Raw genomic sequence first — 21,314 nt, forward strand, 5'->3', positions numbered from 1 at the left:
AATGGCTCCTCTGGTTCTGGTTCAGGTCTTTGGCCTGATGGCACACGTGTGGGAAGGGGGCAGATCATGCACACAGATTGGAAAATGAAGGCTTTGTCCAGGTGGGGACAGCAAGGTGGAACTCTCCTCTGGATTTGCTAGAAGGATTTCTTTGGATCAGGAGTACCAAACACAAGGGAACAAAGTGAGCCAGGTTCTTAAAAAGCCACAAAACAAATTTCAGCTAATGGGAAGGAATTGGATTTTAAATAAATATACTCTTCCAGAATCAAGTTCATCTTAGTAATCAAAGAGTTGATTTGCCAAATCAAACCCTTCTGGATTTGTTCTACTTTTCCAGTTTTACAATTAACTTCAGTCTACCTCTGTCAAATCTTCTGTAACTTCCAAGAGTTCTTGCCCTGAAATTTATGGATTTTACTGAAGCACAATTTGCTTTTATGGTACACAGTACATTACTTTTATAAACAAAAGGGTTTCACTTATGCCTATTAACACTTTCAGATGTTGTATTTTGCCATATAAATTATTTGTGTACATTCTAAAGTGCACTTTAGGTGATCAAGTGGCAAAAGGTTACTGTACCTAGATGATGCACTGAACCAGGAAGATTATGGCACTTATTTTTCTTCTCTTCCTTGCAAATTCAACCCTTTCTCTCACTGAGGCTAAAAACAATTTCATAGAATTGAAGCTTTTAGTATAAACTTTAAATTCTTACATATGAATTTTCCAACTGTCCCATTATGGGACAGTTAGAATTATACTCCCATGACAGGAAAATTATTAACTGGGGATCTCTGGCAGTTATAAAGAATTATGATCATCTGCCAACAAAATGCAGCAACCTTCACAAAAAAAGAGACATCATTTGGCTTTTTTTCACTTCCAGAACTAACAGACAATATAGTTACAGATTAAAACAAAATCCAGTAAAGAAAACACGTAGTGAAAGTAGAAAACTGGGACTGTACATCCTCCTTTAACAGGTTTTTTCATATATTGACATTACATTTCAGGTTATGTCCAAGAGGAAGATTTAAAGGAAGAGGAAGATATAAAAGAGGAGGAAGAAGATGATGATGACAACAACTCCACCGCTCAGCTGCAGGGCAGCAATGACACCGGCACGGATGAGGAGCACGAAGTGGGTCCTGAGCAGAAAGGGAACTTCAGTTTCCAGAATTCCCCTGTCAGTCACATTTCCAACCAGGACGCAGAGAACGAGTCCCTGCTGAGTGACAGCAGTGACCATGTGGCAGACATCAAGAACATCTGCTCCAGGGAGCCCCAGGAGCCCAAGAGCAGCGCCCACCCCAAAGCCCAGAGCGAAGCACACGACTGCATGGATAAAATGACAGCAGTCTATGCCAACATCCTGTCGGACTCTTACTGGACAGGCTTGGGGCTGGGCTTCAAGCTGTCCAACTCTGAGAAGCGGAGTTGCGACAACAGGAACGGAGGGAACAAAGCCGATTTCGATTGGCACCAAGACGCTCTGTCCAAAAGCTTGCAGCAGAATTTGCCTTCCAGGCCTGTCTCCAAGCCCAACCTGTTCAGCTCGGTGCAGCTCTACAGGCAGAGCAGCAAAATGTGCGGGACTGTGTTCACGGGCGCCAGCCGGTTCCGCTGCCGGCAGTGCAGCGCTGCCTACGACACCTTGGTAGAGCTCACGGTGCACATGAACGAGACAGGGCACTACCAGGATGACAACCACAAAAAGGACAAGCACAGACCCACCAGCTACTCCAAGCCCCGGAAAAGGGCGTTCCAGGACATGGACAAGGAAGATGCACAAAAAGTTCTCAAGTGTATGTTCTGTGGTGACTCTTTTGATTCCCTTCAAGATCTGAGTGTTCATATGATAAAAACAAAACATTACCAAAAAGTGCCTTTGAAGGAGCCGGTACCAACCATTTCTTCAAAAATGGTCACCCCAGCCAAGAAACGTGTGTTTGATGTGAACAGGCCTTGCTCCCCCGACTCCACGACGGGGTCTTTCTCCGACACCTTCTCTTCTCAGAAGAACACGAACCTGCAGCTCTCCTCCAACAACCGCTACGGGTACCAGAACGGGGCCAGCTACACCTGGCAGTTCGAGGCCTGCAAATCCCAGATTTTGAAGTGCATGGAATGTGGAAGCTCCCACGACACCTTGCAGCAGCTCACGACCCACATGATGGTCACTGGCCACTTCTTGAAAGTCACGAGTTCAGCTTCCAAGAAAGGGAAGCAACTTGTTCTGGATCCTTTAGCCGTGGAAAAAATGCAGTCGCTGTCTGAAGCGCCAGCCAGTGACAGCCCTGTTTCAAAATCGAGCAAATCATCTGCAGAATGCATAGGTCCTGCCTCAGAACTTAAAAAGGAAGGTAAAAAAGATAAAGCTGATGATGCAAACAAAGATGAGAAAGCAATGAAAACTGAGGAGTACGAAGACACTCTTCAGAAACCCCTGGACCCCACAATGAAATACCAGTACCTCCGAGAGGAAGATTTAGAAGACGGTTCAAAGGGCGGTGGGGACATTCTGAAGTCCTTGGAGAACACTGTCACCACAGCCATCAATAAAGCTCAGAACGGAGCTCCCAGCTGGAGTGCCTACCCCAGCATCCACGCAGCTTACCAGCTCTCCGAGGGAGCCAAGCCCTCCTTGCCTGTGGGATCCCAGGTGCTCCAAATCAGGCCAACCATGACCAACAAATTGAGGCCCATAGCGCCCAAGTGGAAGGTGATGCCTCTGGTCCCAATCTCAGCAAACGTCAGCCAGTGCACTCAAGTGAAGAAGGAGGCTGAGGACAAGGAGGAGGTACAAAAGGACTACGCTAAGGAGGGGGTCCAGGCTGAGCCAGCCTCGCTCAGCCAGAGCGAGAGGGAGCCTCTCCTCAAAGCTGAAGCCTCTGCAGAGCCAAAAAAGATAGAACCGTGCCCCTTGAAAGAGGAAGACAAAATTAAAGAGGACAGTGGGAAAGAAAAGCCAGTCCTCAAGGAGGCAGCAGCAGGTTCTCTCAGTAATGGCTGTGCTGCTGCCAGCCATTCCTCGGAGCTGCCCTGTGTGAACCCCCTGAGCGCGCTGCAGTCAGTGCTCAACAATCACCTGGGCAAAGCCACCGAGCCCTTACAGCCTCAGTCCAACTGCAGCCCCAGCTCCAGCACAATCTCCATGTTCCACAAACCCAACCTAAACATGATGGAGAAGCCGGTTTTGTCTCCAGCTCCAACCCCACCAAAGCCTGCAAGCGTGTCCAGGCACTATTTGTTTGAAAACAACGATCAGCCTATTGACCTGACCAAATCCAAAGGCAAGAAAGCTGAGTCAGCTCAAGCACAATCTTGTACTTCTCCACCTCAAAAGCACGCTCTGTCTGATATTGCTGACATGGTCAAAGTTCTTCCCAAAGCTACCACACCAAAACCTGCTGCATCCTCAAGGATCCCGTCCATGAAGTTGGAAATAGATGTCCGGCGCTTCGAGGACGTCTCCACAGAAGTCTCCACCCTGCATAAAAGGAAGGGCAGGCAGTCAAACTGGAACCCTCAGCATCTGCTCATTTTGCAAGCTCAGTTTGCTTCCAGCCTCTTCCAGACATCTGAAGGTAAATATTTATTATCAGATCTAGGCCCACAAGAGCGCATGCAGATTTCCAAATTCACTGGACTGTCGATGACCACCATCAGCCACTGGTTGGCAAATGTCAAGTATCAACTTAGGAAAACCGGAGGAACAAAGTTTTTGAAAAACATGGACAAAGGACATCCAGTCTTTTATTGCAGCGACTGTGCATCTCAGTTCCGAACCCCCTCTACTTACATTAGCCACTTAGAATCCCACCTAGGTTTCCAAATGAAAGACATGAACAGGCTGGCTGTGGAGCAGCAAACCAAGGTAGAACAAGAAATCTCCAGAGTTTCAGTTCAAAGGTCTCCTGAAACAATAGCTGGAGAAGAGGACACAGACTCTAAGTTCAAATGTAAGTTGTGCTGTCGGACATTTGCGAGCAAACATGCAGTAAAACTTCATCTAAGCAAAACACACAGCAAGTCACCAGAACACCATTCACAATTTGTAGCAGAAGTGGATGAAGAATAACTCTTAAGGTATGCATGCTCTATAGTGAGTTTTCATTTCAGCATTTCCAGGAGGCTCCGTGCTTTGGTAAAAGTAGGAAAACAGTATAAAATGCATTGTGTGTGCTGCGCCTCCCTCGCATGCACACATCCATTTTATAACGTTTTCAGGAGAGCTTGGTCAATGCAAACCCACACCGCCCTAGAGAGAAATGTTGCTGCCTGTTATTTGCAAAATAGCTGTTTGCCCATTTCTCTTTTGTTCCTAAGAATAAATCATTTCACATCCACGGCACTTCTGTGTGGAATGCAAGAGCTAAGTGCTGCTCTTTGCAGTGGGAATGGAAAAAAGCAGATAAAGAGCACTGAAACCCAAAAGGTTATTACCTCATTCAGTGCTAGCACACCAATAAATCTGATTTGGATGGGGAAAAAGAAGAAAATTCAAAAGTCAGATTAGCAAAATCTCAATTATTCCAAGTTCCTCATAACCTCAAGCAGAGCCTCAAGAATCTACAAATAACTCTGAAAAGTTCCTATCTAGAAGTTCAGTTATTCTTCTGTTGATATTTGGATGTTCAGTTTTGTAAAATATTTTAATATTTTACACTTACTTAAACACTTGCTACTGTGAGTGGCCTTTTTTGTCACATCATTTTAACCTCTCTCTCCATCATTCCTTTTTTAATCTTTAAGATGTTTGAATATATTTTGCTTCGTGTTGGTGGAAGTCAATCCATAAACATCACTGACTTCAGTGCAAGTTCTCATATAACCTGGGGGAGTTAATGCTTAATTGAGATTTTTTACAAGCTTAATATTTCCAAGACCTGTTAGTAGGATAATGCTGCGTTAGTGTTGCTATTTTTTTGCTGCAAGATACACCAGTTGCCACAACCAATGTTTATGACATGTAATGTAACATTCAGATACCACACCATTTTTGCATTTTTAATTTTACTTGATTCACAAACTTGAATATTCTTGATTGAAATAAATATGCAGAACCTCAACTAAAAGTCCAAATAGAAGTTTTTTGTTCTAACCAGTTTTTTTCCAGGAGGGCTCTGTTTAGCTGTTCCCAGCAATTCCTCCAGCAGACTCAGGCTCTGCTTGTTCACAGAACAATCATGTGCAGATCCAGGTTTTCTCCAAGGTGTTCATTACTTGAATAACATTCAGAAAATGAAGTTGTCAGATGGACAAAATTAAAGATGTGCTGTGAGCTGTCACTGATGCCACCTGGCTTTGTGGCCATCCTCTGGCTGATTGAGGGGACGGGGCTCAATCCCCACTTGGGGGAAGATTTCCCATTTGTTTGCTGCAAATATTCATGCTTTAGGAAACACTCTGTGGCCCAAGCCAGCACGAGGGCTCTGTGTCACTTAAGCTCCATTAAAAATGCTACTTTTGAATAATTTAAACCACTGCTCAAGGGGTACTGTGGGCTGGCACTGTAAGCTATTGCCATGGAGTAAAACGTCAGCGTTCAAGTGCAGGAAGATTTCAGTTCTGTACATTTGTAAATAATGCTGGCTGCACTGGAGGAGATTTACATTTCCTGCATATTTTAGCCAGCAAAATTCCACCTCACTCCAAAGCAGTTTGTCTTCTAAATTGGGCTAATACCCCAAAGTATCTATTTGGGCACTTGAACCCAAGGTTAGAGCATTGATTGTTTACACTCCAAATCAGCACCCCTGAGAGACTGGGTGGGATAAACATCCCATACTCGGTTTCCTTCCCCACCAGTTAATGATTATTAAGACTCTGCCATTCACAGTTTTCACACAAGAGATAACAGAGCAAACCAATAATTTGGGGACTATCAAACAAAAGCTATCTGCCAGATATATTAATACAACAGTTATTTTGGCACATTCATGGCTTAATGTGTGACAAATGTTTCAGATTTGGTCTTAAAAGCACCGTGTTATTACTCAGAGGCAAACCAAACACCCACCTTTGTAAACACGTTACTGTTGCTGAGGATTGGAGGAACAAATACAAAGGGGGAGGAAAAAAAAATCTGCAAGGGAAAAAAAAAAAAAAAGTGGTTTCTGCATTGTAATAACCTGCACAGAGACATATTATTCAGGTGATGTGCAACTACATAAATAAGGGACTGTCCTTCCTGCCTCTGGATCCCGAGAAATTGCTGTCCTCGTAATACTCATCCATTTCTAATTTATATCAAGATGCAGGTTGTATCTTACCTTTGAAAAAATATATTTAAATTGCAATGACAGAGTGATAGCACTGTTATCTGGAGCTATAATTTCAGTTGGTATGCATGATAGCACAAATTGTCTGAAATGATGGGGTATTTGGGATGGCATTGTAAAGATTTTATTGCAGTTTCGGAGCCGAAAGCCTCCCTGAAGTTCTGACGAGCTTGGGAGTGGGGAGCCTGAGTTTATTCATATGGATTCTTCAGAAATCTGCAAGGAGACTAAATCAAATAACAGGGATTTTCAGAGTTTACTTACTCTTACCATGTTATTTTTAAGATCCAGTATGCATTTGAATAATAACAGAGGGGAGCAGAGTATTTAGAAAGGAGAAATATAAAGCTGAGATCCTTAAAACACACACATGCATTTGTGTTTCCTTCTTGCAGGCAATATTGCAGTGAAATAGGCATAAAATAGAGAATATAGATTGAAATAAATGGAAATAAAACAGTGGAAAGAGTACTTGAAGTATAGAAATACATAAGGTACTTTATATTTCAATGGCATTTACTAGTAGAGGTTATATTGTCAAATGTTAGCTATCATTAAAAATATAAATGAATAATCTGGGTTAGTACTGTAGAAAAATGTGTTATGGGTATGGATTTATTTTTAAGACCTCTGTGAGGCTGTTTATAAGAAATTTGTTATAAATTCTTCTTAAATGCAAAAAGATATATATATCTCTTTTATAGTCATCTTTGGTGTTTTCCTGACTTCTTCTAAGTGATATGGGTTTAGTAATATAAAGTGAGATTATGTGTAATATACAACAATCAGACATCTCTATTCTCTTTCATTTAACCCACTTCAAATTTGTTTTTATTGCCACTCTTCACAGAAAACCCATGAACATTAGGAAACATGGCTTTAATTAGAAGTAATTTGTACGTTGACTTGCACCTTGAAGAACATTGGTTCATTTCTTCATCTGAATTAGAATTTTTATGTTGTTCTGAGGAGCAAGGCAGGGCAGAATTGTGTTTCTCACTTCAGAGCCAGGTGAGATTGGCTTGGAGCTGGTCACTAACTGAGGCTCTTTGTGGCCTTGGCTACAAGTTTTGACAGAAATAAATCTCCATGGAGTCAAATTAACCAACCTGACTGGGGAGATTTCTGTTTTAAAGGACTCTAATAAGTGAACAGGCAGCTACCTGAGATGAACTAATTTAAAAGTAAGGCTGCTGCAAAACAACAAAAAAATAGAGTCATAATGATAAACAGTTTTTCTCTCTGCTTCCTCCTTTGTCTTTTTTTAACCATCAAGTTTAAAGCTTCTACTGCGCTTTTTTTTCTACTTCGTAGGAGACAACTGACATTCTGTGGTAAATGGAAGAAAGAGCAGAGCAGAACTGAAAATCCTCTAATGCACTGACACTAACTTGCCCTCTATTGTTGAAAATGAGCAGGCAATCATGATTGTTCATCAAATGGCTCCTAATGCAGTTAAAGCATTCAGCTATAATTTCTCCTTGCATTTATAATTACTGTCATAGACTGCACACCTCAGTGAGCAGATTAAAGCTATAAACTATTTAGCCGTAGCTTTAAGATGAGGAACTTGATTTGTCTGGCAGCAGTTATTTGTTAGAGAGCTTGACACTTCACATAAAAATGACTCAACTTGATGAAGAACAATGCAGTTTAAGCAATGCAGTGATTTTAAATCAGTCATTATACCACGCCCTGTAAGAATTGCAAAGCAATTTGTTAAATGATATATAGGACATGTAGATAACTGTATGTGTTAAGTATACCAAAATAGAAGATTTTTTCCTTCTCTGGGTTTTATTTTCTCATCCCTCTGAAGCAGTAGGAGCTGCTCTGATCATGTTCCACTCTTAGCCCAACTTGGCTGTTAGGTGGTCAAGGACAATTGTGTGAACCAGAAGTCCAAAATCCTCTTTTAGAGAATTTATTTTGCTCTTCAACTTTCATTTCTTCTTAGCAACAAATATTAGAAGCTGAAAGACCCTCCCAGAAGAATCCCTCTTGCTGGGATGGAGGTGCCTGCAGTGGTGTCACCACAATTCTGTAAGCAGGATTCACCAGCAAAACCAAGAGTTCTGCTCCCCATGCCATCAGCCAGAAAAGGAGGGCTCATCCCATGGAAGTCTTGGTCATTCCACTCAAATGGGACTCTTTGACAATGTCTTTTTTGGAAAATGATGTCTCCTCAACGGGAAGAAAAAGTCTGTGAGGAAGTTCCATTTTAAAATATTTTTTTTGTTGTGATAAACAGGGTAAAATTGAACAAGAGGAGACAGAGCTAGGAAAAGAAACAGGTTGGACTTTTTGCTGAAGCAAGGAGCTACCTCCAAACCATCAGCCCTCCCCCAAAATGATCCTGTCCTGGTGAAGCCTCAGTTCTCTAATCCTTTGAAATTTATTGCTGTTTCCCTGAAGTGGTAGATCCAGATTTTTTTCTTTATTTTAATTGAACATTTTAAAATCTTCAATATTTCCCTGGATAGCATTTTTTCAATCTAGCCATCATCCTTGTAAACCCAGTAAATGTTCTGGGCTTCCCTGAGAGCAGGGTCAGCCTGGCAGCACTGATGGACCCGTGCAGATTTCCTGCCTTTTCAGGAATACCACAGGTTGCTGTTTATATCAGCGTTATTTAACATTGAATTTGAGCTCCCAACCTTCTGGGTCAACCCACATTGTTCCTGGGCTCTGTACAAACACATTGCATGTGGCAGCTCCAAGGCAGGAGCTCCTCTGCTCACAAAGAAACTGCAACTTCCCACCAGATTTTAACTGACCTTGAACAGTGCCAGCCTCCTCCAGCATTCACTATTCATAAGGACATCAAAATCTTGCCTTCTCCTTGCTGTGCCTGATATTATTAAATGCTACAGCCTTCATAATCTATAGCAGAACATTTTTACCCGGTGAGATTTCAAAGGAAGGGTACCTGAGCCTTATTTATACATTTTACACCTCAGCAATCGAATCACAAAGATCAATAACAAAAGGAAAAGACGTGAGCAGTATCCAGCCCTCCAAAGCACCTTTCAATAAAAATAATGTAATTTAGCAGGATGATCACTCAGTGCAAATATGATGGAGCACGGATGGAAAATGAGGAAAATTATAGATACAGCTTTATGGGAGGAGGAAAGGAGGAAGAGATTTTTCACTATTTATTGAGATAATGAACAGATAATTCATGATTATTAAGCTGTAGGCCTCATTCTGCTGTCTGCTCCCATCTCAGTTTGGAGCTGGGTGTGTTTGTGCATCCAGGCAGGGCGTGTTGAGAGCAGGGCTCAGGCTTTGCTCTGGGTTCCACAGAAATCCAAGCAGGATTTGCAGCAGTGCAGCTCCATCCCAGGAGGGGAATGGGCTGGGACACAGCCCCCAGCACGGAGCTCTCAGCCCCAGTGGGACTCTGCTTCTTCTCCACGGGGGTGTCCAGCTGGGATAACACCAAAACACAACCAGGCAGAAAATCCCAGCCCTGACAGAGCCTGGGGGCTGATCCCAGCCTAGAGAACCCAGGAGAAGGAGCTGGCCAAGCCCTCAAAGGTGTGAGGGGCAGGAGAGGTGTCCTGCAAGAGGGATCCTGCTCCTGATCAGCCTTGGCTCTGTTCCCATCCCTGGCTGTGGGGATGGCAGATCCAACATCCAACAGGAGCTCACACCAGCAGTGCTGCAGGGACACACAGGGCCAGGAGGGAACTTGTCCAGTGTGGTAAATTTGCACAATCCCTTTATTAAAAGCAAACAGTTCCTCCTCCTCCCCTCCAAAATCCCTCGGTGGTAGCACTCAGCTCCTCTGCCGGGGGTCAGCAGTGGGGAGTGCAGGAGCTTGTCATGTCTAATGAATACCCTGAATGTATCAAGATATATATTTTTTTCATTTCAGAAAAGGTTCCATTAAGAGGGAGACAGCCCTAACATGTGCTTTGGCCCCTCATCAGATTTATGAGTATTTGCTCTGCTCTTTAATAGGAAACTCTGCAGCAACTGCCACCTTGCCTGCTCTCCCTGAGATACACAGTGGCTTCTCGGGGAAATGCACTTCATTATTAATGTGAATTTGTACGTTTTTATGACACTGCTTGGGGGAAGGGGCAGGCAGAGATTTCCTGGTGATATATGCTCATTTCTAACCATTTATTGTCGCAGACAATCGAAGAGCAGTGATAAACATTGCTTCAGAAAGCAGAGGGTGCCGCAGTGACATTTTGGAAAGGGAAGGAGAGGTGGCTGGAGTGGCTTTGATGTGGTTGTTCCCCTGCTCTGCAGCTCTTGCAGCAGCTGTGCCAGACCAAGCTCAGAGTGCTGTGCCTCCCTCCAGCAGCCCTTCCTGGGCCAGCCAGCCCCGTTTGCTCAGTGCTGAACCACAGCAGAGGGGCGTGGAAGGAGGAGAAGGAATCCCTGCTCTGGGAAGCCTGAACTGCAGAGGATCCCAGAGCTCAGGGATGCTCACACAGAGGGTTTGTCCTCTCCTCTGGGAGAGCTGCTCAAACTCCAGTGTGAAACTGCTGCCTTCAGTCTTTAATGAAATCTCAGCAACACTCCCCATTTCTGGCTCCCCCTGACCCACACAGGTGACCTGGGGGTGTCTGTGTGTCTGGCTGTGGCTGCCCATCAGCACCTCCATCCAGCCCCAGCTCTCTGGGGAGAACATTTCTGCCATTCCCTGGGTGCCTTTGCCACTCGTCACTGCACTGTGCTCTCAGTGCTGCAAGCACAGCGGTGGCTGCACCACAGCAGCTGCTCTGGGGGAACAAGGCAAACTACTGGCACCCATCTCCACTGGAACTGCCCCTTTCCCTGCACTAAAAACACTCCATTTCCTTTTTCCATCCCAAGCACACCAGGATTCCCTCTGGGATGTGACCGTGGCCACTTTCTGTGTTTGTGGAGGTGAGCACGCTGCTCCTCCACCAGACTCAAAACTTCCCTGGAGCTGGCTCAGCTCAGGATCAGCTCCACTGAGCTCACCCTGCACTGGCCAGGCACAGACAGGCTGTGGGTGGGCTCCCAGCCCAGCAACTCACTTCCCTCCCTAATTCCATGGAGCCCTAATCTCTTGGCCTTGCTGTTTTTATGGTGCAAGACCCAGGTTTGTCATGCAAGGAAGAAACGAGGAGGGAGGTAATAGTGTTTATTTGATCAGTGGTTTTTAAAACATTGTCTGTACTCCCAGGAATTATGTGGTGGAATCCTGTAAATCATAAATGCACAAAAAAAAAAAACTCTGGATATTTTTCCGAAGAGATTAAGGTGAAAGTTCCTGCATTCATATTTCACGTCTGGAAGAAAATATCAACAAGAGTGATAAGTATAGCCAGCACGAGTGTAAAAGCACACCCTGTCATTTGTTTTCCATGTGCCATATGTTTTCTGAATCCTGCACCTCCCACATACAAATCTCATGCAATAATGTGGGGTGCACACATTACTCAGGATTATTTAGTTAAGCCCTGCCTGTATGGAGGGAATTCACTTAGAGAAAGTCAAGCCACTGTGCTTTGTTTTGCTTTTTTTGCTTATTCTGGATTCATAGAGTAGAAAATTAAAGATCCCACTGTGCCAGGCGTCATGTCATTTGGTTTTAATTTAATTCATCTCTTCAATTCTCCCCGTTTCTCCTTTTCTTTAAGTATCATCAGTAGGTGGTCCAAGCATCAACCAGAAGATTTACTGGCAAGACTAAATGTATGAATGCTATGAACACATTGTTTTTCTGATATGATTTAATGACCTTTTTGGCATTCCCATGGCTGTTGAAATCTTCCATAATAACTCCCTTTGGCAGTCAGAGCTCCCGTTGATCAGGTGAAAGCCGATGCAAATGTCAAATGTCAATAAATTTGTAATCCATAAATATAATATTTGATGCTGGAGCGAAACCATTAAGCAAAGTGCAGCAGGAGACACCGAGGGGATGAGCTGCACCTCAGTGGGAGCACAACAGGCAGGGAAGGAACACAAACAGGCTCTCCAGAGCCAAGCTCTTTTCCCTTTCCACATTCCCTGAGATTTCTGGGTTGCTGAGCTTTGCCAAAAGAGGGGTTGATGGTTTGGGTTGGGTGATGCAGGTTCTGTCCCCAGTTCTGCTTTTGCCTCATCGTGTGAGGTTGGGGTTTAACGTCTCTGTTTCTAAAGGAGCTCCTCATAGCTCAGAGGTTTGAGTCTGATCCTGGAAGTGATTAGTTATGCGAGATATTCCAGTAAATTAGCAAGACCACTTACATAACTTAGGTGTTGCAGGAATGAGTCATGACTCATTTATAGCTTTAAGATGCTTGGAAGGGACGAGCCACGTATGAAGCCTGATTTTATACACAATAAAGACATGAGAGCACTCACATCATTTCCCAGGAGATTTCCTTAAGGACCCTCCACTTTGACCTTTGGCTCTGAGCAGCTCCAGTTTGTTTGACATTGAAAAAAAGCAAATGTGTGAACACAGTGCCACGAGCATTTGCACTTTGAACATGCTGGGGCAGAGCACAACTGAACTGGAAAAGGCTGCAACAGCTAATGTACTGGGAAAATAGAACAGAGGCATTTACTTAATAACTCAACTAATTCCTTTAGCTCACCTTGTAGAGATTTAACCTTTGAATGAGAGAGTCCCTAGTTCAAAATCCCGTGGCTCTTCTGTCCCCGTGTTAATTTTTAAATTATATATCATTGTTGAGAGGCCCTTGTGTTGAGCATTACAGGCTATTTTTCATGTCTAAAATGGGGAATTATAACTGAGCATTAGCTGCTGGCTATAAATCACACGGAACAAAGTGGCATCTGCATCTACTCGGTAACAAGTGGGAGAATTGTAACTTAGTTAAGAGCGAGGACATGAGTGTGGTAGCAGAGATAATTGTGGCTTGGGAAAAGGAATGGTCCCTCCAAGTGTGTCACACTCTGTCCTCTGCCAGAGCAGTGCTGGGAGTGCCCAGAGCTGGGAAATGCAGAGCTGGGAGCTCTCAGAGCCCTCCCTGGGGTCACCCTGGGCAGGGCTGGACTGGGACCATCCCCACCCCACAGCCACCCCCTGTCCCTTTGGCTGGCCCGAAATGAGCAGTGACACAGCTCCAACCCCGGGGGAGATTTTATTGCCAATTGTTTCGTTGCTGCAGGTGAGGAGGAGGCAGCAGAGGATGCTCACAGGACAATTTTCCAGCCTGGGTAAGGGCTGGCCAGCTCCTCTTCTGCTGCTCAGCTCCCAGGGCTCACCCTGCTGCTCCTGTGCCTCTCTGAGCCGCCCACTGATAATCTGCTGTTATCTTAAAAGACAACAAAATGAACCCAGCACGGCCTCGTTCTTGCACTTGTCTCTGCTGGCCCTTTTTTTCCTTTTTTTTTTTTTTTTTTTTCCTATTTCTTCCACTCTTTTGAAAGCTTCCAAGATCTCGTGTCCTCAGTAGGATGAGCAAGATCTCCCTGGTGCCCTGTGCCAGTGGAAATAATTTGAAATTATTTGGTGCCTTTCTGAGAAATCCTCTTGCTCTCAGTAGAGCACCTTCACCACTGTGAGGTTTGGACCAACAGATTCAAAAACAGCCAATTACACACTGCCAGGGCTCTCCAGGGTGTCTGCTCAGATTTTCCTCTTTTTGGGAGTCTGTATAGTCCCAGCCACTGGAGCTGCTCAGCAGCTCCTGGAGGGGAATGTCCAGGAATTGGGATTATTCTCCCTGCCATGCAGGTCTCTGTGCAAAAAGATCGCTGAGCTCCACAAGAGGTTTCAGTGAAACGAAAACCTCGGGTTTCTTCCCCAGCAGACAACACAAGGAGCAGTTCTTGCAGCCAGCCAGGGCAGTGTCCTGGCAGGAGAGATTTGCTCAGAGCTGGGCAGGGGTAGCAGGAACCCTCCTGCTGCTGCCTGGTGGGCATTGATGAAGGTTCTTTCCTGTTCTCCTGCTCACTGTCCCACCCTGGCAAGTGTTTCCAGGATGAAATTCAATAATCAACGCTTTATGCTGATTATTTAATCACAGCTCCCTAATGACCCTGGCCTTGCCCAGTACTCCATGGGGGTCCAAGCACCACAGGATTCTGCTCCAGGAGTAATCTCTGAGTAACAGCAATTGTAAGAGTTGCTTTGCTGATTAGGGACAAACTTCAGAACGCTCTTAAAAGCTCTGCAGAGCAGGGGCCTGTGTGCTGTATGTTTATTAAGCTGTTCAGCAGTAATTCAGGCAGCTGAGAATTGTTGAGGACCTGGTCCATCTAATTGAGTGTCTAAATCATGGTTTGCCCGTGCTTCAGAGGTGCTGATGTTCCACCCTGCACAGAGTGTCTCGGGTTATGTGGCCAGAATCCTGTGGATGGTCAGTCTGCAGCATAAAATTGGAAATTACAACGTGCACCATAAAGCCACCGCCTCAAATTTATTATATATTGCAGCACAACAAGCAAATTCATGCTAGATGCAGTATATGCCCAGACATTAATGTGAGCAGAGGATGAAATATTCTCCTCCCAGCTCACTGCTGCGTGTTCTCTCCAGAGCAGCCCTGAATTGCCCAGGATCACCAGAGGAGGGGCAGGCACCAGCAGTGTCCAGTGCCACAGGACATCCCACCCTCCCCAGGGCTCTGAACTTGCAGTTCTGCTCAGCAAGAGCTGAGCTCTCAGCAAAATCTCTTTATTATTCACCATAAAGAATGCCAGCTGTGGAAAGCAGCGCTGGGAGGGGATGGGGACGGGCTCTGCCTCGCCCCAGTGTAAATCAGGAGCGACTCCAGCACTGGGTTCTGCTGCTGTCCCTGGGCCACAGCTCAGATCAGCCCCTCACCTGCAGAGCAGGAGTGAAATATCTCCCAGCCCTGTGGCCAGGGGCCTGCTGAGCTGCTGGCAGAGCTGCTGTCAGCATGCCCAGGGCAGGAGCATATTTTTTCCTTGCTGTTGTACATAAGGGCTCTGCTGCAGCCGACAACATGAAATGTGTTAGTTCGGTTTGTTCAAAATGGAGTGTGTTTGTTAAGTGTTGCCTCTTTGATGTTGTGCTGCCATCTCCATCTTTGTCAGCATTGCCCATCTTTTTCAATCTAATGAACTCAAACCATCAGTGCAACTTAAGTTCGGCTGTCTGTTCTTGCATAGTTAATATTAAAAATGTACTAACAGTGTGGCTGCGAAATCAAATTATGCACATAAATATGCTGGCATAGCAGAGGAGGCGGCAGAAGCTGAAGTTAGCAACATTGATGCCAGTTCACATTTGCAAATCAACCGTCAATCTGTCATTAAACATGTTATCAAATGATGATAAGTGTATGCTTCTTGCTTGCATTGGCGCGCTTATTCCCGATGTTGATGTGCATTAATGGGATAATGTGCATTAACATAGTCTTGCTTGGATGAACACAAAACATTTTTTATCCGTCTCAGTTTGTTTCCCCCTGTGGCCCCCAAGTAAGTGTTTTGTGTTATCAAATTGCCAAAAAATGGGAAAACACATTACTTTTAATTAGCAAAAAATTTTGAGAGTTTTTTTCATTTTTTATTTTTATAATTTTTTTTTATTTTTTTTTTTTTTAGCCAGACTATCTCCTTGGTGTTGTCACTTGAGGTGAGGGGAGGGACAAAAAAAAATCCCCAAAACATTCCACTGGCATCTTTAAGTAAAACGATGAATGTCAGGAGCTGAGAGATGGCAATGATGTGCTGATGTGCTCTGGCCTTTCCTGGCAGCCCCTGCTCGTGGCACGGGCTGTGCTCAGCCATAGGAAAAGCAGGACAGGGAGCATCCCGGGCATTCCCAGCCCATTGTGTGCCAGTCTCAGGCACTCCCTGAGCAACTCTGCAGACATCAAACCTCCCTGTACCCAGGGATTCAGCACCGCCAAATCTGGGGATGCTCCAGGAGGGAGCTGAGCATCCCAAGGAACCTCCCGAGTGTTATCCCAGCTCCATCCGTGCTGGGAAACTGCCGGGAAGTTTAAAAAAAAACCAAACCAAAAAACAAAAACAACCAAAAAACAAAAAACCAATACCTGTTTGGAAAGAATAAAGCACTTATTATCACCTAATTAATGATGGACCGTCCTGCTTCCCTCGGCTGTCCGGGGACAGCTCCGCTGCCCTGCGAATGGCTTGAACAAAAAGGGAATAAAAATCGGATTTCTGATCATTGCTCTCATTTAGAATTGAGTTATTTCCCCGGGATTTTGGGGAAAGTTGAGGTGGAGCTCCAGCAGAGCAGGGGAGGTGGATTTCAGACCCGCAGGGTTTGAAGATTTGCAAACTCCTGTCAAAAATTCAATGGAATAAAGTTATCCCAAATCTCAGGAGAACAGGTTAAACCTTCCTATTTCTGCAACAGCACCAAAATTGTGATGATCTACCCAAGTTTTTACCTTAGAACAGAAGGAGAAACGATATGAACAATATCCAGTCCTGTTCAAAATGCTGGGAATTCTTCCAGGAGTTTTGCTAGGACTGACCAGCGGTGTTATCAGCTCAGGCTCCACAGTCAAACATTTCAAGTGTTTTATTTTTAGTTTATGAGCTGGAAAATGAAATTTCCTCTGAAACTTTTATGAAAGATCTCAGATTATCTATGTTTTTCTAGAACAACTCTCTCTCATACAATAGAAATGTAATAGAAAATTGCTCTGAGTCTCTGCTTAAGACTACATCTAACCTCCAAACATGGTTTGAGATTTATCTTGAATTACAAAAAAAAAAAAAAACCAAAAAAACCAACTGGTGGCAGAATAGTAAGATTCTACAGACTGTGAACTTTTTGGTAAATGGGTCAAACTTTTGATCACTCTTTCTTTTTTCTCTGTCTAATAATGTCATTAACTTTAGGCATCCTGTTCAGGTCCCTGATTTCTATTATCTGAGTGATTTAAAGGAAAAATAAAAGGGAATAATTATTGATTATTTTTTTTATATAAATTGTCTTGAATTTATAGAAGTCTTCTGTACCATTTCCTATTATTTCTAAACTGGGGATACAGGAGCACAAGTTTCATAATCCAAAACTCTAATAGCAGTGATTGTACTCCTGTTAACCCCAGCTCCAGCAAGCCCTCACAATTCCTACTTGCAAACCAAAGAGCCTGTCTGCTAATACAAAGAGCTGGAATTTTAAGTGTATTTTCTGTAACACATCCATTACTGGTAGAATTTATCCAGCAACATTTCTCTTTTTTTTTTTACAGTTGTGTAGCTCTCCATTGCTTCTACTCCATGAGCTACCTTGAAATTAAGTTGTCAAACGTTCATCCCACTACTCAGGGAGGATTCCCCAGCAGCTGAGTGGACTGGATTGTCAGAGCCCCGAGGTGCAGGCAGGGAAAGGAATCCTGTGAGGCTGTGCTGGGATCCTGCTCCTGGCTGGGAACCCAAACTGGGAATTGTGTCTCAGGGATTCTCTCTCCACTCTGACCCCTTCAATCCATCTCCCCTTTAACCCCAATCTATTCATCAGCACAGCCCAGGGCTCTCCCAGCCCCTCTGGGGCACTTGCAGCATCCTGGAGAGCTGGGAGAGGGAACAGCACAGAGCTGGGAGAGGGAACAGCACAGAGCTGGATCCCAGCAGGAGCAGCACAGAGCTGGATCCCAGCACAGAGCTGGATCCCAGCAGGCTGGCTCTGCCTCTGCCTGTGAGCTCCAGGCTGCCTCTGTTTGGAACAGCTGTACTAATCAGGTGCATTAATTTCCTGGTTTTCATTAAGCAGTTTGGAGCAGGGATCTGCTGTTCCTCTGCATATTTCAAAGCAGATGTTGAATAAGGGATGAGCAGTCGCAGAGCTGGGCTCTCCCCCCTCCCGTTCTCCCAGTCCTTATTCTCCGCTCCCTGTCTCCTGTTATCCTGGGCCTGGCTTTGGAGTGGTTTCAGTTTTTGAAAATGGCAAGTAATTAGTCAATATGTTTTCACCATATGTATCAGGCTGAGTAAAGAGGCAACCAATGGCCTTTGTCATGGCACAGCGAGCGCTCGTTTTCTCGGCACTTCAAGTGACGCTGAGCGCGGCGAGCGCCAGGGAATTCAATCTGCAGCGAGCGTTTGACATCATCATTCACAGTTCAGTGCAGGGCACAGAGCTGGGCTGGGGCTCCTCTGAAGGTCACCTCTGCTCGTGCTGCTCTCACCAGAGCTGCCCTGCCCTGCCTGGTGCCCTGCACGAGCAGGGGGTGCAAAGGGGATGAGTTGTGGCTCCAAGTGGTTCCATTTTGCATCCCCTTGGCACCGATGCTGTTGCAGCCAGGGAGAATTCTTGAAACCCTTTTTCTCCTCCCAGACTGGCTTTTTACACACCCCAAGCAAGTTACTGCATATTTTCCAGATAGAAATTTTTCGCTGTAAGGCTTCCTCTCTTGCTGACTGTTAACAATATTTAAAAAGGTCAGAATCTGATCTTAACGCTGCTGATATGAAGTGACATTTGCCTAAATTTTGCCATCTCCTGGGCAAAAATATGTCCAGTGTTTTCCAGAAAGACATGGGGTAGACAGCAGCTTTGCCTGGCTGCTCTCCCCTCTTGGGAATTCTGAATTTCAGTTATCTGGGGAACAGGTTTCTGCATTGCCCACTGGCTTCCTTCAGGTTTACAGATAAAACATTTGAGCTCGGCCTCAGTTCAGTGAGTTACAGGTTTGTGTTTTTTTAACATTTTGGGATATTCACAACAAATAATCTTCAGTAAGAACAATGGCATTTTGTTTTACTGCAGCCATGATTTAAATTTATGTGGCATTGCTATTGAAGTCAATAGGACTTTTTCCTGAGTACGTTTTGCAGGGTACAGTATCATTAAAATATGACAGTTAATAGTCTTGTTTATGTTATTACATTTAATGAATAAATATATCAGTCTGAACATCAGACTCAGCTTTGTTTATACTCTTTAATTGTAGTCTTATCTCCCCTAGAAGCACGTTATATCTTTTAATTTTATAATTATCCACTTTATTCATGTGTGACACTCCAGAACTGCTGCTTATATCCTAAGAGACATCCAAATACAAACAGATGGAAGCCAGGCAACCAGTAGGAAATTCAGATCTGGATCTGAATCCAGCTCCATCCTTTCAGACCACTCCACAATTCAGCTCCAAGGTCTTGGTTTGGGCTGTTGTAGAAAGGAGCAAGAGGTGCAGAATGACTCTGATTTATCCAGCACCTCCAACATGAACTTCCACAGGGATTTTAGATGATCTTTCAGCACCTAAATGTTCTCTGGCTCTGAAAGGAAACCTGAGCTTTAAAGGCAAAGAGAGAGTGAATCTCACATGGTCCTTTCTCAAGTTTTTCAAAATGGAATTCAAGATCATCTCTTCACTCAGAGTTGAATCTAATTCCAAACTCTCTCATTTGGGATCTTTTGCCATAATAGAGATGCAGTTTAAAAAGCCAGACTGAGTAAAGGTCTGACACTTCCACAGTAAAATTGTGTTATAATTATTTGTGTTGTAGTGAGGAGAAGTTGAGTAAAACCCTGGGGTGTTACAGGTGCACATGGGAACAGCGTTCACAGGGTTCTGTGTGCTCTCCCTTCAAACCTTCCTCCTCACCTGTGATCCAGCACAACAAACATCTGCTGAGTGATGCTGCTTCCAAAGGTGAAGCCTTCCTTTGGATCCAGCAGCCAGAGCAGGAGCAGGCTGGGAGAGGGGAGCACACAGAGCCCAGAAATGCAGCTGGGATGACGAGAGAGCAGCAGGCAAGAAGAGACAAGTGCAGCCAGGCAACAACAAAAAACACCAATTAAAAAATGGGCAGAGTTTCCCCAGCTACTGAAAGCAACACCTTTACATAGTACATATTTCCTTTTTTCCAATCAGTTTGTCTGTTCCTGGGCAATATTTTAACCTCCTGGATTTGGAAATCTTCCCTCACCTGCTCTGTGTTTAGAACTTCCACTCAGCCTCAGCCTCCCAAAAGTCACCTCTAAGGCAGAAATGTAAGGAAAGGAAAATCTGCTTAGAGACTGACACAAAGTCAGTACTTCTCCCAGTTAGCACTTGAAGAGGAAAATATCATAATATTTAAACCAGTTTTGAAAACTTTCCATGAAAATAGGGGAAGAGAAAAAAAACAAAAAAAACAAAACCAAACCATAAAACACTAGTTGCATACAGAGAGAGGCCAAAGAGAGTTCAGTTACCATAGAGATTATTACTGGCAATTGGTACTCGGCAGCAGATTGGGATCTGTTACAATATTTTTATTAATATTTTCCCTTAATTGGTTATTTATATATTTTGGATCTATCTCCGTGCTGGGCCCAGATTTTTCTCTTTACCTGTCACTCTTGCTGACATGAAGCAGCAGTGGCTGTGCCAGGGAGGAGGAATTCCCTGGCTGTGTGAGCAGTGCCAGGGTCACAGCACAGGAACAGCTCCTGAGCTTGGTTTGGCTGCCAGAGGAGGGAGAAGCACCAGGAGCAGCCTCAGTGTCCCCATCCCTGCTCTTTTGGGGTTTGTAGGGACAGCAGAGAGGACACAGGCACCCCTTCCCCTGCCAGCTTTCCTCCTTTAACACTGCACATTGCAGTGCCTCAGCTGGTTATTCAGGAAATTTCCTGTTCCAAAGCCTTCCTCTTGTCCCTGCTTCCCAAGGCTCCATCCTGCTGCCTGTTAGCACCCAGGTTTTCAGAGCCCTTCCAAGGGACTTTTATAATCAGCCAGCTTCTACAAATTCCAGACTTCATTTTTTAAATTTTAATTTCGCTGTGTACCCGACGTTAATGCATTTTAAAGTGCTGCTATGCTGTTTGTTTGGTTTTTTTTTTCCTCTGCCACACCAATTGCCTTTAGGGAGGTATTTTTTCAGGATGCCTGAGACCAGCTGGGCTCTCATCCCTTTTCCCTCTCAGCCCCAGCCTGTTGCTCCCTCCTGCACCTTGAGCAGAGCAGGGGACAGAGAGGGACAGGAGGGGACAGGAGGGGACAGGGAGGGACAGGGAGGGACAGGCAGGGACAGGGACATGTGGGGGCTCTGCTGCACAGTGTGAGCCAAGCATTCCCAAAAAATATAAAAAGACACAGAGGGAGAAACATGTTCTTTTCATCTCTAATCTCCTTTAGT

General features: G+C 44.6%; 1 protein-coding gene across 3 annotated transcripts in view; it reads left to right on the forward strand.

The window, feature by feature from the left end:
* Positions 1 to 21,314, forward strand: part of TSHZ2 (teashirt zinc finger homeobox 2) — a 250,247-nt gene that overhangs the window by 127,973 nt on the left and 100,960 nt on the right. Inside the window, exon 2 of one of the 3 annotated variants that reach the window (XM_033074721.1) lies at positions 1,020 to 4,095. In XM_033074721.1, the coding sequence (XP_032930612.1) occupies positions 1,020 to 4,087 (3,068 nt within the window). In that variant the 3' untranslated portion in view covers positions 4,088 to 4,095. Of the gene's footprint in view, positions 1 to 1,019; positions 5,079 to 21,314 lie in introns of those variants that run through there. The other 2 variants (XM_033074722.1, XM_033074720.1) reach the window with 2 other exon arrangements.

This window comes from Catharus ustulatus, chromosome 17 (genome assembly GCF_009819885.2).
Source record: "Catharus ustulatus isolate bCatUst1 chromosome 17, bCatUst1.pri.v2, whole genome shotgun sequence".
NCBI lineage: Eukaryota > Metazoa > Chordata > Aves > Passeriformes > Turdidae > Catharus > Catharus ustulatus.